This window comes from Aquila chrysaetos, chromosome 10 (assembly GCF_900496995.4).
Source record: "Aquila chrysaetos chrysaetos chromosome 10, bAquChr1.4, whole genome shotgun sequence".
Lineage (NCBI taxonomy): Eukaryota > Metazoa > Chordata > Aves > Accipitriformes > Accipitridae > Aquila > Aquila chrysaetos.
The window spans coordinates 18,742,570-18,757,382 of record NC_044013.1 but is presented as its reverse complement, the minus strand read 5'-3'; the positions used below and the strand labels follow the sequence as shown (position 1 = coordinate 18,757,382).

Below are 14,813 nucleotides of genomic sequence, written 5' to 3'. Positions count from 1 at the left end.
CACACAGAGCCCAGCGGCTGCAGCAACAGGGACCCCAACACCCGGCCAGGTGCCCTGCTGGGGCAGGAGGGAGGATCTCCGGCTTTCCCCCAGCCTGGCCCCAGGGCAGTGTACAAGTCGTGCCCTGGCGATAAAAGAGCCTTGGGGCAATGGGTAAAAGCAGCCAATGATGATCAATTGTACAGTGAAAGGAAGGAAGCCATTTAAAAAGGAACTTTTAAAAACCACGCTGCTTCTGTTTAAAATTACATTAGAAAAAAGGTATAATGAATGTCCCTATTTCCACAAAAGGATATATTCTCTTACTGTAACCTCTTGGCAGACTGAACACTCTAGTCTACAGGATAACAACCACACATTTAAGATATCGCTTCCCAATTATACACAAATTAATAATTCACTGCCACAGGGAAAAATGAGCCCAATCATACATCATTCTTACGGCAGCTAATTGGGCGTGGAGCGGGCCAGCTCTGGTGGTAAATGGTAAATAATGCATATAGTATATCAAATTTTGCATGTAGATAGACAAGTTAATTTGCTTGCCACTAAGGAAAAAGGCCTTTTTAAGAAGTAGACCATTTATCTCAACACTAACATGCACGACTGCTTTCACACATACACCTACCATTACATATGTCCACCATGCAGAAAATCTTTAATAATGAGCATCATGTTTCAAGATGTGTGTGTGTACATGTGTATGTATATATATGCATACAAATGTGTATACAGACACACAGAGAACCTTACAATTCAAATAAAATTCACTGTGAATACACAGATATTGAAGTCTCAAAGCTTCCACGAGTAACACATATATGTAAAGTTTTCTAAGAGACTGACACAGGGTTGTCTCTGTATCAAACGTTCTCAATCACATGCCTTATTTGCAGGTTTTAGGAAAATGAAATATAATTCATTGGCAATGTCCAGCTGCTTTTTTATGTAAAAATGAACCCACTCGCCACTGGAAAGTTAGGGAGTGGAACCAGCTGCAGAGGTTTTTTTTTGTTTGGTTGTGGTTTGAGTGTTTTTTTAAAAACAAAACAAAATATTAAGCTGTTCTTAAGGGCCTTTGAGTTTAAAACATGAAAGAAATGACCCTCTGCTTTTCTTCTTCCCCACAGGCAAAAAAACCCCATACACTTCTAAGCAATTCTCAAGCAACCTGTGTCGCTAGTGTGGTGCGTTGCTCTCCCCATAGCACAACTGCTCCTGAGCTACCATCATTCACTCACAGCTCCACAGAAGACTTGGTATGAACAAAAGATATTTTGACTTCAGAGCTTGAAAACTGAACCAACTTACTATATATAGAATAACACTTACTTTCTTTTTTCTTAAGGTAGTTAGAAAAATTATGAAAATCACCTTGATAAAACACCAGTGATGTTGCATATGGATGTTGAGGTGTGATGACATAAATGCTCTCTACTTTTTCGGCAGTTCTAATAATATACTTAGATATTTGACCCTTTTCTACTCTCCCCTACAAACAGAAGAGGGAAAGAAATCCCTTGGTTGTTTTCCTGGCTGACGCTGAAGGAACTCGTCAACCCACAGCGGGATGCAGTGAGATCCAAAACTGGGCCCTTTGTAGTTGAAAAGGAAAGTCTTTAGCCAACTGGAAGTGACTTCTGATGGAAACTTTATGATTCTTCTTCTCCAACAGATTAATTGAAGGAAAAGTTTAACTTGATGTTTCATTCTGGTATCTATTGGCAACTGATACTCAGTGATAACTGATATGCTTGCAATTTAGGAGTAAAAGCTTTTCTCCTTCATGCAAATGGCATCACACATTTGGTATTGATAATGCAGAGGGATTTGGCCTGAATTCCAAATTATCTAAGGATCCAAACTCATGATACTGATTATTTTTCAAATCTCATGTTTTCTAAGACAAACTGGAGTTCACATTCCCTCATATTCGTTTGCAAGTTTGAACCCTTGGAAAAGAGCTGTTTTGTGTTTCAAAGGGTCTGATTTTCTAATCACAAGGACTAGAATTTTCTCCTTTGTATTTTCTTTTTATCATTCAAAATTCTCATGTAATCCACAGCTTCTAAATGCTGAGGAATTATCACAGATGCCACAATATCAGATACCTTTGCAAGGTAAATCACTGTAAATCAGTGCAAGGTCAGTAAGGGCTGCACACATGGCAGCCACCTCACTTAATGGTCCCTTCAGTGTCCTTATCAGCACCTAGGCACAGATTTCCAAATGCACATAGGCAACTAGCAAACATGCAAGCCCTGTGTTCCCAAAAGCATCGATTTCTCTGACACCAAGCCATGAAATACAACAGTCCGAAACCACAACTGAGTAACCTGCATCCCCATCACTGAGCAAGTGCACTGCGGTGCTGCTAACGTCAATGCGTGATGCCATGCCCTGACATGGGGCATCACTGTAGACAATGGTCTGAAGACAAAACAGCTTAAAACCACACTCCCAGATTATTCCTGTTCTGGGTAATACCATGTGGCTGTGGGCGACTGGGGGAGTAATGCCATAGCCCAGGGCTCTTGCTGGCAGATGCTGCCAGTCACAAACATGACAAGGGGAGCAGCAAGACATCACTTCAGGGTGTAGAGTAAAAGCACATTGGAGCAACTCTTTGCATTTCTGTCTATGGTTTCTGTGTGTTGCTCCCAAATAAAGCCAGCACTGTTTGCAGAAATTTAGACTGTCCTTAAAAAAAGTAAAAAAATAAATAGACAACAAAAACCCCAACAAAGGTATTCTTTGCGTAACCCACACGTGCAGGTGACTTAGGGAGATAGGATCTTTTCAGCAGTTCCCAGCATGTTAGAGGACAGACCATGATTAAAAGTAAAATGATGACAACACTTCTGTCCAGTTGTGCTCTGGCTGGGACTGCTTGGCGAGAAGGGCAGGCTGTGTCAGTCAGAGGGATCACACCCACCCCCGCAGCAGGAACACACCCCATGCTCCAGAAGTGGAAATCCCAAACCCAAATCTTCCACCATAGTCCTCTGTAGGGCAGGCAGGAGGCACCTCAGCTCCCGTGTGTGAGGAGGGCTGGTATCTTCCTTCTCACCCTCCCACATCGGAGCAGCCCTTGGTTAAGAGCTGGAACTCGCAGTCAAACCTCTCTGTTGTCAGCAGGGACATCTGGCTGAGAGGATGAAACAGGGGATTTCACGGGCTGATTCACAACAGCTCTGGTGGCAGAGCATTCAAACAAGTAAAGAAACTAACGCATGATTACAGCTCTGAGCAAAAGAAAATAATTTGTCAAAAGTTGAAGAAAGTCTTCCCTAATTTTCCCTTTGGTCAAAAAGACAGATACGTACATGGCAGAACTCAGATTTTTTTTTTTTTTATTATTATTTCTTTTTGACCAGCATATAGCCCATACATGACCCTCCACTTCCAAATGAGTGTTGTGGGAAGAAAAAAATAAATCATTTTTAGGGCCATATTTGGAAACGCTGGATCATCCAAAGATTCAGACAGAAACAGTTCTGAAAGCTTCTGGCCTGAAGTTTTATTCCCCATCCTACCACCTAATGCTGCACCTGAGCCACTCTGCAATTTCTGTAAGCAGGGCAAGATACTGCTCCCACCCAGCAGAGCTCATTTCAGCTGGCCAGGTGTGTGTGTGGGGGGGTATCTCTGCCACCTCCTGCAAAGCAGAAATTATAAATCATGTCCACACACAGCAAAGTTAAAAAAAAAACCCAAAAACCTCACAGCAATAATTTACCTAAATATTTAAAAGAAAATAATTTTAAAATATTAAAGGTAATTCTCATGGAGACTGATGTAATACTAAATGGAAATAAATTAACATTTTCTTTCCACTAAATGAAATGAACACAGAACCCACACACATAAAACAAAACCACAGAGTTTGCATCGGAAAGACAGCTTAAAACTCCCAAGCTTTAACTCAAAACATTTTTTTTTTTATTAAAGTATGAATGCATTTATGCTGGAGAATAGTTTACATACATTGTAAAGCAACAAGCATATTTTCAAGAGGTGTGGGCCCTCCTCAATATGTCTCCATGCTCAATCTACATGCTTTAACACGGGACTCACACATACACTCTCACATACAAACATATAGACCCAGAAAACACAGACATAGAGCTATCTGCTTCGATTAGATTTCTTTTAAGGCTTCTGTAAGGTGCCCTAGTGCCCCTAACATTACCATAATTACAAACAAAATTGTATAAAGGAGCAGCATTACCTGCAAACTATTGATCTGCTCTCGACCTTAAAAAATATCAAGTGAAACAGGTTTTTCCTTTTATTTGAGTTTTATTAAACATCTGCATTTAAGAAAGGCATGACTCTGTATATCTGTGAAAAAGGAAAGATAACGCGAATCTTAAAATGAGCTTCTCAACCAGAACAGATGTTCAAACCTGACTCCCAAGGGACCGTTTCCTTTGATCTTTACAGTAACGCAGCCCTGGCTGTGCGACGAGGCACTACCAGCTCCATCCCACCAGGGCCACTTGACCAGCAATGCGGAGACTGGTAACATGGAGTTGAGGCTACCATGCTCATATCACTTCAGACCTGAGGTTGATGAGAAGTCACAGTTCAAACACTAACAGACCCAAGTGTCCCTCAACTCTTACCAGTGGGCCCCGCTCCCGTGGATCACATCAGGGTTGGAAAACACACAGATAGTGGTGCTGGCCTGCTGTACCCCTAGCCACTGCGGAGTATTTTTCCTCTTTTTGGTATCCTGCAGTATATAGTCTGAAACTGCGACTACTGGTGTTGGGTGAAGGACGTGGCAGCAGGTATATTAAGAAAATAGGTACAATGAATAAAATAAAGGATAGCATATGATATAATGTGTACATACAAGCATCTTCTTTCATTTTTTATCTGTGAAATGTGAATTAACTGCAGAATGCCAGGCCGTTAGTCTAAAAGGCTATGTATGGCTGTCTTAGCCTACGTACGGTCAAAGGATTTTTGTGATGCATCATGGAGAAAGATTCTTCGGGAACCATTAGGGCTTTCCAGGTCTACTTGCTCTTGTGCATCAGCCCCCAGCTAGGAATGCCAGAGGAGCAACTAATAAAATTGCCTGACCAGTCTTATAAGACAAACAGGAATGATTCTACTTCATGGTATGCACCTGAACTACAGAGATGAGAAAGGCACAGTGATGGGTGGGTGAGAGAGATGGGGGAGGGAGCTTTTTTCTCACTTTTACAACAGCAGCAGATTTCAATGTAACTTAATTACTTTAATGATGCATATCTGTAGGTACTGAATTGCTCTTTTGATTTAAAAAGCTGGTCAGACAAGCGTTTGGCAGTCCTTTCATTCCCCAATTTCAATTGTTGCTTATTCATCTCTCAGATCTCATTCCCTAGGCCATTTCTGCCTTTGCTGAACCGTGAATGAGTTCAGTCAGCCATCATCAGATTCAAATTCATGAGACACTTCCTCTGACGAGCTGTTCCTGTGGATCCGGCCATCGCTTTTCATGCTGTGAAAAGTCTTCTTAAAGGCCTCCATCATGGCATGGGCCAGCTTCTTGGCCTCCAGCTTGCTCTCACACTCTACAGCATGGCAGTCCATCTGGTAGGACAAGTCATCGTTGATCTCCCGATAGACCCACGCAAAGATGTTTGGGCTGACGTTGTGGTCAGCAGTGCAGTAGGCTATACGTGCTACCTGAAAGGTATCCATGTGGACTGTCGCCTCGCCTTTGAGGTCCAGATGATGCAGCCAGACTTGGAAAGGGCGAATTTCCAGAAGGGCGTTAGCTGGGTAAATATCCTCCCTGGCAAGCGTGTGCTTCTTCCATAATTCAATGACTGGTTTCTCTGTGCAGCCTGACAAAAATTGCATCCCTGTTGTGGAAACCTTACCCAAATATGTAACCTGCAAAGAAGAGCAAAGATAGGTGAAACACAGACAGCAGGCTCCAGCATTACTTTCTGCCATTCCAGGGAACTTCCCTTTAGCTGGAAAATAAAAGCACCCCCACCCCGCAAACTCCCCAATTTCTCCAGCATCTTCAGTAAAACAGTTTTCAAACTGCTTTCCAGATATTTGCTTTTTCAGATGCTGACTTCACCAATCAAATTCAGATGTTAGAAATGTTCAGTCTCTGAGTTTTAAGGGATTTCAGTCTCTTCAGGTCCCCTGAAAAGGCCAGCTTTAGAGCCCATGACCGTACCTCTAAGCTCATGTTAGCAAGTTTAAGTGCCAGTGGAGCAGGCCCCAGGTAGCAGCGATGCTAACCGCTTTTTTTTCTTACTACTTTAATCAGATGATTTATTTGTATCATATTTCAAACATTAATATCAGGGAGACTGAGACATTCTCAGTTTGATAATACAAGGCCGCAGGGGGTCAGAAAAGCACAATCACAGCAGAGGATTTTAAACTGTTTTGAATGTTTTTTTCAAAAATGATCCCGGTTTTCCACCACTTCTGCTGTTTCTACTTAAGTTTTAAGCCAGGAATAGCTCAAAGCTGTTCAAGACTCTATCTTTGAGCAGGGCTGAGACATTTATTACATCAATTTAAGAAAACATGCTGTTAAAAATCTAGCAATAAATCTACCTTAGTTTAATCACATCATGTCTGTGCTTTTCTGTCTAGCTCTTTTGAGTAAATATCCTGTTATCCAATCTGCACAGGAAGGCAAGGTGGTTTTAGTGCCCTTACTGTATTTTGTTCACCAAAAACCAAATCCACTGAGAGGTCCATATCAAAATTCTGTATTAAGCCTGTGCAGAATCTGTGCAGCTGCTAAAGAGGCTTTCTTCCACTTACAGATGAATGGAAGATTATTTTATCTGGGAAAAGGGATTTTCTCTAGAAAAGACAGATCAGTGCCACATAAATACAATTATGCGAATTATTCTATTTATTGCTGTTGTCAGAATGGTGCATTTAAGAACAACTATATGAAAGCAAAATTGCTTCTAATTTGTCTCTTGCAGCAGTAATTGCTTGAGACAGAATTTTGTGCCTCTTGCTTGATGTCTTATAACCTCATGTGCATTTTACTCAAGGCATTTGGAGAAAAAAATAGTCATCACGTGCACTTTCCAAACTAATTTCTTCAAAATTCTGTATTAAACACACAGTATCAGCTATTTTTATTTTGTATATGCTTTAAGAAATGCAAAGAAAAAATATGGGATTTCCACATTTAAACACATTAAAAAATCATACCCACAAGGAATACAGGATTTGTATTCCATGCAAACAAAATTTTCCACAAGAAAAATATTTTGCTGCAAGCTTCATAGGTTTTGTTAAACTCAGAGACCTAAATTAAGCCATAATTAAGGAAAAAGCTTACAAAACATTATTGGAAGTCTGTGTGGCTTAATCGTGCCTGCCAAAAAAGCAATTTCATACCATTGACATTTCAAAATGGGAAATCTTATTCTTTGCCTATAAATATTCATGCTTTGCACTGGGAATATGTTAAATCTTATAAAGCTTTATATTTTTTGGAACAGTGGGAAACACAACAGCTAGAACAGTTAACAAGGCAAGACCCACCAGTGTTTTGCTTTATTTTATTTTATTAGTGATGAGAGTTGAGTTCCCTAAAGTACTGTAGAATAACTTAAAAGAAAACCTCAGAGCTCATAGTGCCAACTAAACACATACAACCAGCACGTACAAGACCAAAGAGGAATATGTGTCTGCAACATACTGGGGGGTATTTCAACATATATCCACAGTCATATTGCTTTCAAAAGATCAAGATCAGTGTGCAAATTTGCGCATTCAATATATTCTCCGAAGGTTCGCTCAGCACCATTTCATATTCACAAGCCGGCTAACAAAAGACTAACACACACTGTAAATTAACTGAGCATTTGGGGTTAGATTCAAAGCCCATTGCAGTAACAGAAGTCCTTCACTGACTTCAAAGAGATTTGCACAAAGCCTTTAAACCCTGAGGAACAGAGAATTAGCCTTTTGCTCATGCACTTTTTCACTGCCCAAATACAGTTTTTTATCCCCGGCCACAGGAGAGATGCTGCCACCACTGCAACATTTTGCCTGCCCAGTTGCTGTTTGGAGAAGACCAGTATCACTTGGAGCACGCAGAAATAAGCACCTCTTGTTAGTGCACAACAGTAAATGCAGGGAATTGTTTCATTACAGGCTTGTCTGCAAGAGGAAGCTGATGACAGCACGTGAGCTGCCCTGCCGCAATGGCATAAGGAATGGGAGAAGAGAGGAAGGCAAAAGCAGCTACCTCCCACTTAGGAAGCATTATTATGGGTCTTCCCAGGCAGTTAGCACTGCTGAGCTCGGTGCTGCAAACTCACCCCCAGCACACAGAGCATCAGCTTCTCAGCACAGATGACTCCCAAGTGATGCTCGGGACACCTCCGGCAGCTGAGGAGCAAGACCAAAGCGGGTTGTCACATGGGAGTGTAAATTGAGTTTAATGTTCTCTGTATTCCTTCCCTGCCACTAACTACAACAACCTTTTGGCCGTCAGTCTGTGCATGGCCTGCCTAAGTGTGAAGTTACAAAAAAATAATGTATTTCCTTACAAATAAAGTATTTGTATTTTACAAAGAAAAGTAGTGAATTACTCTGAAAGCAGCCAAGGCAAAAGTAACTAATAAGAAGGATGGGAAGATGGCTTATTTACCAAAATGGGATGTAATAGTCTGATTACTGTCCCAGTTCTGTCAGAGTATAACTGTGTAGAAACCTTTGGAAAGTTGCTTCCTTTAACACTACTTCGCATCTCCATTATATAAATTTCATTTTCCTTTGAGGACACATTCATAAATATTTATAAGGTGCTTACACATTACAACAAAGAGTTCACAGGAAAGAGAATAAACAAAACTTCTGGTTTAGAGTCTCTCCTGTACTGTGTCTTGCATAGAGACATCAATACCTACTAATGTTGTTATTTTTTGTTTCTTTTAAAACAAATTTTCTTTTTTTTTCCTGGTTGAGGTACAAGCATTTCACAAGAGTAGCATTACTGTAGCTCTTAGTGAAGACAGATGTCTAACATTTCATTGCTTCATGGTCCCCTGCTAAATACAGAACAGGGATACAGGGGCTGGTGAGACACCTCGAATACTCGACACAAAAAAGGCAGAGACCTCTTCAGAACAAAGTTTTCTTCATGATTAAATATCATCTACATGTTATCCATTACATATTAATCCATCTGGAGCTGGCCAATTTAGTAACATATATTAACATTTGCATAACTGCAGGGACGGTACCGGTTTGAACTAAAACCAGCAAAAGATGGATTTATAGGGCACTTCTCCCTGAGCTCTCAATTACAAGGTTATTCCACAAGCAATGCTCCCTGCATTTTGGCTCCTACCTCTTCATGCCTCACAGCACACCCACCTTTATTTAAATGCCCAGAAACCACTGACCACACACATCATGAGTAAAGCTATTACAGTACAACCATCTTCCTTTCTGATTTCCAAGTTTGCCAAACAAAGATCAAAGAACAGATTATTCCTTCCATTATCAGATAGAGAAGAAAATTATTTTGAGGCAAAAATTCCCACTGGTGGTCTTTTCCATTAAAATCGATAGTGTCTCATCAGTGTGAAGCCAGCAGGAAGTATAAAAAAAAAAGAATTTCATCTTTAATACTCATAGGAACCAGATGTGAAGGGCACAGAAAGACATTATTATTATTGTTGTTGTTGTTGTTACGTGTGCATGTGCAAACACACAGTGAAGAAGAGCCTGAACAGAATCAACTGTACAGCCTTACTAACTAGAGAGCAATCATCGACAAGGACAGGCAACAGCCACAGCTCAGGCTGAAAGCCACATCTGCGATATTACAGGTCTGACCACCAGCCAAACTTCACCAGGACTGAATAACACTTTTCCTTCCTCTGAAATACTGGACAGAGGTCACTTGGCAGTAAATGTCAGTCCAGGAAGATGACTTATTTGTGACAGCATGGCACGTCCTATAGCAAGTGTCATCCTACACACACCGAGGCCAGTAACCGTGTTCCCTCCCCTCTAGCCACAGTGCAAGGCAGAGTAGCCACAGGTTGGTTGTAACGTGTAAATTATGATTAAGCTGTTGCAGCCTTTACTTGTTTTGGACGCTGTATTTTAAGTGAGAAAAGGAATGGAAAAGCCAGCTCAATGCCACTGTGTTAACCTTAAGCAATGAAAGCATTTCATATCATATCTTCTTCCAGGGGTAGGAATATATTTCTTTATGGCACTTTCAGTGCTTTGGTTTGTGTGTTCCATCTTTCCCACGGATTTCTGGAAGATACAACTCGCAACAACTTCTTGTGCATGTTAAATATTACCCATATTCTTCCCAGCCTTTCTATGGCAAACTGGCATTTCCCATCTGATCCTTCGCTCCCTGGCAAGCCACTGTCACCCAACATGACACAAAATACACTTGTGGTTTCAGCACTTCTGTGCTTGCAAACATTCAAACCTTTAGCAAAAGCCAAGATGGTCTGAAGAGCTCCTTATTTCACCCTAGAGACTTGCCAACACCAGTGTCAGTATCTGACAAAACCGTCCTCAACAGAAAAAGGCTGTGCCTTTGCCCTTTCGTAACACAACTACAGCCACCTGACATGTAGAGATGTCTCATGTCAAAGGACATGAAGATTAATCGATGTCATCTTTCATGCACTGTCCTGGACACACAAAAACATCTGAGTATTTTGACATTGTTGTTTTCAACCCCTTCAGTCCAGTAATGTATAGTGAAAATATCTTTTAATAACTAGGCTCAAGAGCTTACCAACTTTGAAAAGACCAATATAGCAGCTGCCATAGAAATTTTCACTTCTAACACAGCATGATTTGTCAGAAGTAATAAGGGGTTTTTACTTTCCATACTCAATTCTTTTCTTTATCATTGACCTCGCGTTGTTTACTTGCAGCTCATATGAGATAAAGAACAGCTTAGCTCCTGCATGTGTCGAATTGACTTCAGATCTGACTCCCCTATGGACCATAAGTCCGCACTGCTCCTAACTCACGAGCCTCAGTTGGGCATCTAAAGTTAGGCAGCCCAATTTCTTTTTCTCCATCCGTTCCTATCCCCAGTCCATAGACTACCATTGCTCCAAGAAAGCAGATCCAAGTTGTAAAGATCCATAATTATTACATTACATGAGGGCAGATGCTCTCTTGGCACAGGAGTCTGGCACGGGAACACATACACACAGAGGACTCTGGGCTCTCTCACTATTCAAGACCATGATCAAAGGACCATATGGAAAATTAACTACTTAGTTATTTCTTTAATGTAAGTATTTCCTCCACACTGGATGAGGGTCTTTGTTAACAAAATTAACAAAGAAAATGAAAAAATTAAAACAAATACAGCACTGAACTTGAGTCAGCAGGTGTTTACTCTGCATATTTGCAGTCACCAGAGGATGCCCTAGAAGATCTTGACTCTTACGCAAATCTTAGTAATAGGTGACTGTCTCTTTTGTCGATCTGTATTTTAAAAGAAACATTCTTTTAGCCTCAAATTTGGTCTAGTTGCAACTGATTATATTTGATCCGAGACAGTAAGATATTCCTCACTTAAAGGTGAGGCAAGCAGAGGTAATGAGACATTTTCTTCCTGAAATCAGAAGAATTTCTCCTGTGGCAACGTCAGGGCATTTGGTAATGAAAAAAGGATTGGAAGGGTCTGTGTCAGGATGCACAAGTATAGACTCTCCAGTCAGCAAGGAAATCATCAGCTTGTCCCAGCCAAGCAAGAAGTACCAGCCTAAAGATTGGCTAAACTTGCAAAAATGTTTAAGAGGAATACAGAGGAGACTTGAAGAAAGGAAAACCAGCCAAAAGCAGGTTTGGGAGGACGTGTGCATGTCTTGTTATGAATTGCTGCTGGAACACAGATAAACATGCAGACACACTCTGGGTTAGCAATACAAAAGCACACACATGATGAGAAAGCCCAAGCTTCACCCAGCCTCCATGCACTTATTCTCGAGGCCAGAACAAAGCAAGCTCGATCTCCACATCATTACCAGGTCTGGAAAACACTGTGAGAAGCTGCTACTCAGAAAACCTGTGCTTGGGCCTCCCTGTGCCCCAGCAGCCGCAGCAGCCGGCCACACCACCAGACACCAGGCTTGGTGTGGTCCAGAGCTGTCTGGATACAACCCCATATCTTCCAGTGCCTCCAAAATGCATCAGAAGATCATATTAGATATGGTGCTGGTGGATTTCAAACATCACCTTTCTTAGTTCAGAGACAAAAATAAATAAAAATATATATAAGAAAAAATAAGATTAAAAGGGCATGTTTCCCCATGGCCACTGCCACCTGGACTACCTCCCCTTCAAGCAGCATGTTACCCTCCTGTCCCCAGTCACAAAGCTTTGGAGAGACTCTCCGAAGGAGCCCTGGGCAGCCTGCCAGAACCCACCAGGACATCCCCTGGTCCCTGGGGGCTAGGGGACACAGTGCAGCATTTGGAAAGCCAGCCAGGAGACAAGGTGGCCAGCAGGGAGCTTCATTGCAACGGTGGTGCGCACAAAACCCACAGTGTCTCCCACGCTGGGTGGCCAGGGAGGGTCGGGGCTCACAGAGGGTCGCAGGGCATTGAGTGCTGAAACTGGATTTTTTTATCCACAGCAGAGCTGGGATACGAGTGGACAGGCCTGCAGCACGCTGCCTGGCAGCTCAGTCACTCATGGCACATCTTTCATTTCAGTAAAAGCAAATTTAGCTGTAGAGTCATTTGCAACATCTTTAATTAACACACCCAGCTCCTGACGCAGAGGGAGCACTCCGTGCCAGCCAGGGTGCCCGTCCTGCCGCACCACCGCAGCAGCTTGGCTCTCCTCGCCCTCAGGCAGAGTGACTCTGCCTCAGGCTGGTGGCTTTGGGATTTAGAGCCAAAACCTGCTTTTTGGCTCTAGAAGAAAAACAAAAATATCCCAGACATTCCACTGGATCACTGAGCAAATACCGTGAACTGCACTCAAGCAATATTTGCTTAAGTAAGACCCAACAACCTAACTCAGTTAAGGAAAAAGGCTGCACAGTTTCCCTCTGCCTGTCACTGCTTCCTCACCCACGCTGCCCACCATCCAGCCAAAGCCTTCGCAGCACAAACTTGAGGGTCTCCGTGGGAACCGCAGGGCTCCTCAGCACACAGAAATACTCAGTAAATGCAGTAACATGGCTTACAGAAATATGTGAAGAGCTCTTTTATTTTGGAGACGAAATTTAGAGGGACAGCAGACTGAGCTGGGCAACCGTTTAATGGAAAATAACCATAGACTCTGACGGCTGCCCTCTGGTATAGGAGGGATGGAAAAAAAAGATCTGTAGTTAATGTCTGATTTATTCTGAGGAATCAAAGAGTAGCTCCAGCAAAATCTGGAAGTGTCAGCACCTCTTCAGCAGTTAAGTCAACAGCCAGCATCTGACTCCTTTAGTGGGAACAAAGCTGAACCTATGTCTTAAAACAATGCTAAAACTCCCCCTCAAAAACAAAAATAATAAACAAGCCCAGCAAGAAATGCATTCAACCCTTTACATCTTCAGACCTCCTTTGGAAAAACAACTGCTGGGCAGCAGCTGCTCCTTCCTTCCCTCCCTCCCTCCGTCCGTCTGTCCCCACAGCCACGCTCACAGTAGCCCTTCACTGGTGCCTTTATTCTCCCATGTGTTTCTCAGCTGTGACCGTGCAGCAGATCCTGCCTTAGTTTAGTCCCAGGAAGGGTTCACCACACAAGTAAGGTGTAAAGTGATAGCGCTGGGCAGTCACTTTAGACATAACTCAATCATCCAACTAAATCCCTTTAAAGGATACAAAAGCTCTGGTTATTCTTAATCTGTCATTATTCTTTCAGGTTTTACAGTCTTGGTGCTTCCAGGTAGCTGTAGCAGGTGAAGGAGAAGGAAGAGCTGGGGCACGGTGAAAACACCTTTTCTTGAAAAATGCTCATCCCCAGTAGAAAGAAAAACCTATTACCAATTTCACTGCTGCTTCTGAGCTAGTCTAGGAAGGCCCTTTAACATAGCAGCAGGCAGAGCAGATGAGTTACTGTGGTCCAGGGTGGGTGTCCCAACGTCCAGTCCCACATCTGCCAGGGCAGCATCTCGGACATGGGACTTTTCTGATGGAGGCCAGAGCTCACTCACAAAGGACATCTCATTCCTCAGACACAGAGGAGAACAAACACTCCAAGGACTGAGGACGATGGACGTCAAGAGCAGGGTACATCTCTGAGATCCTGCCCCAGCTCTGAGCAAGACACCCAAGAGCACACAGACATCCCAGAGCCCCTCTTCCCAGCCAAATAAAACCTCAGTCCTCCCACAGCAGAGCTCTGCCAGGTCTGCCGCTGATGGCGCCTGGGGAGGGGAGCAGAAGACAAAAACCTCTGAAGAGTGCCCAGAGGAACAGAGCCCTCCTTACCCAGTGTGACTAGCCCCATCACCGACACCAACCCACACTGCTTGGGGGAGAGGGGGGAAAAAACATAGACATTTGGCAAGTTTAGGATTTAGTAAATACATGTATTGAAATGGAAAAAATTTACCCTTGATGGCTTAATTTGTAAGCTCTGAGAGGAACAAAAGCAAACAAGAAAAAGCCCACTGGCTCCACAGGCCAAGTAGCCAGTGCAGGATAAATAAGGCAGCAGGCAGAGCTCTTCTTTGGAAACACAACCCTGAGAAACTCAACGGTCCAAGCTTTTCACCTTTCATTACGTCAGGCTGCTGCTCAACAAGCTTCTTTGTAAACTACCCTGGGTATTAAACTACTGTCCTCAGTTAGACCTAAGAGCATCTAACTTAC

General features: G+C 42.6%; 1 protein-coding gene across 8 annotated transcripts in view; it reads right to left on the bottom strand.

Moving 5' to 3' along the window:
• Positions 1-3,919: 3,919 nt before the first annotated feature.
• PID1 (phosphotyrosine interaction domain containing 1) overlaps positions 3,920-14,813 on the bottom strand; it is a 105,533-nt gene continuing 94,639 nt past the window's right edge. For 7 of the 8 annotated variants that reach the window (XM_030028990.2, XM_030028989.1, XM_030028992.2 and 4 more), the window contains one exon: positions 3,920-5,895. In XM_030028990.2, the coding sequence (XP_029884850.1) occupies positions 5,419-5,895 (477 nt within the window). In that variant the 3' untranslated portion in view covers positions 3,920-5,418. Of the gene's footprint in view, positions 5,896-8,318; positions 8,389-14,813 lie in introns of all 8 variants that reach the window. The other variant, XM_030028997.1, reaches the window with a different exon arrangement.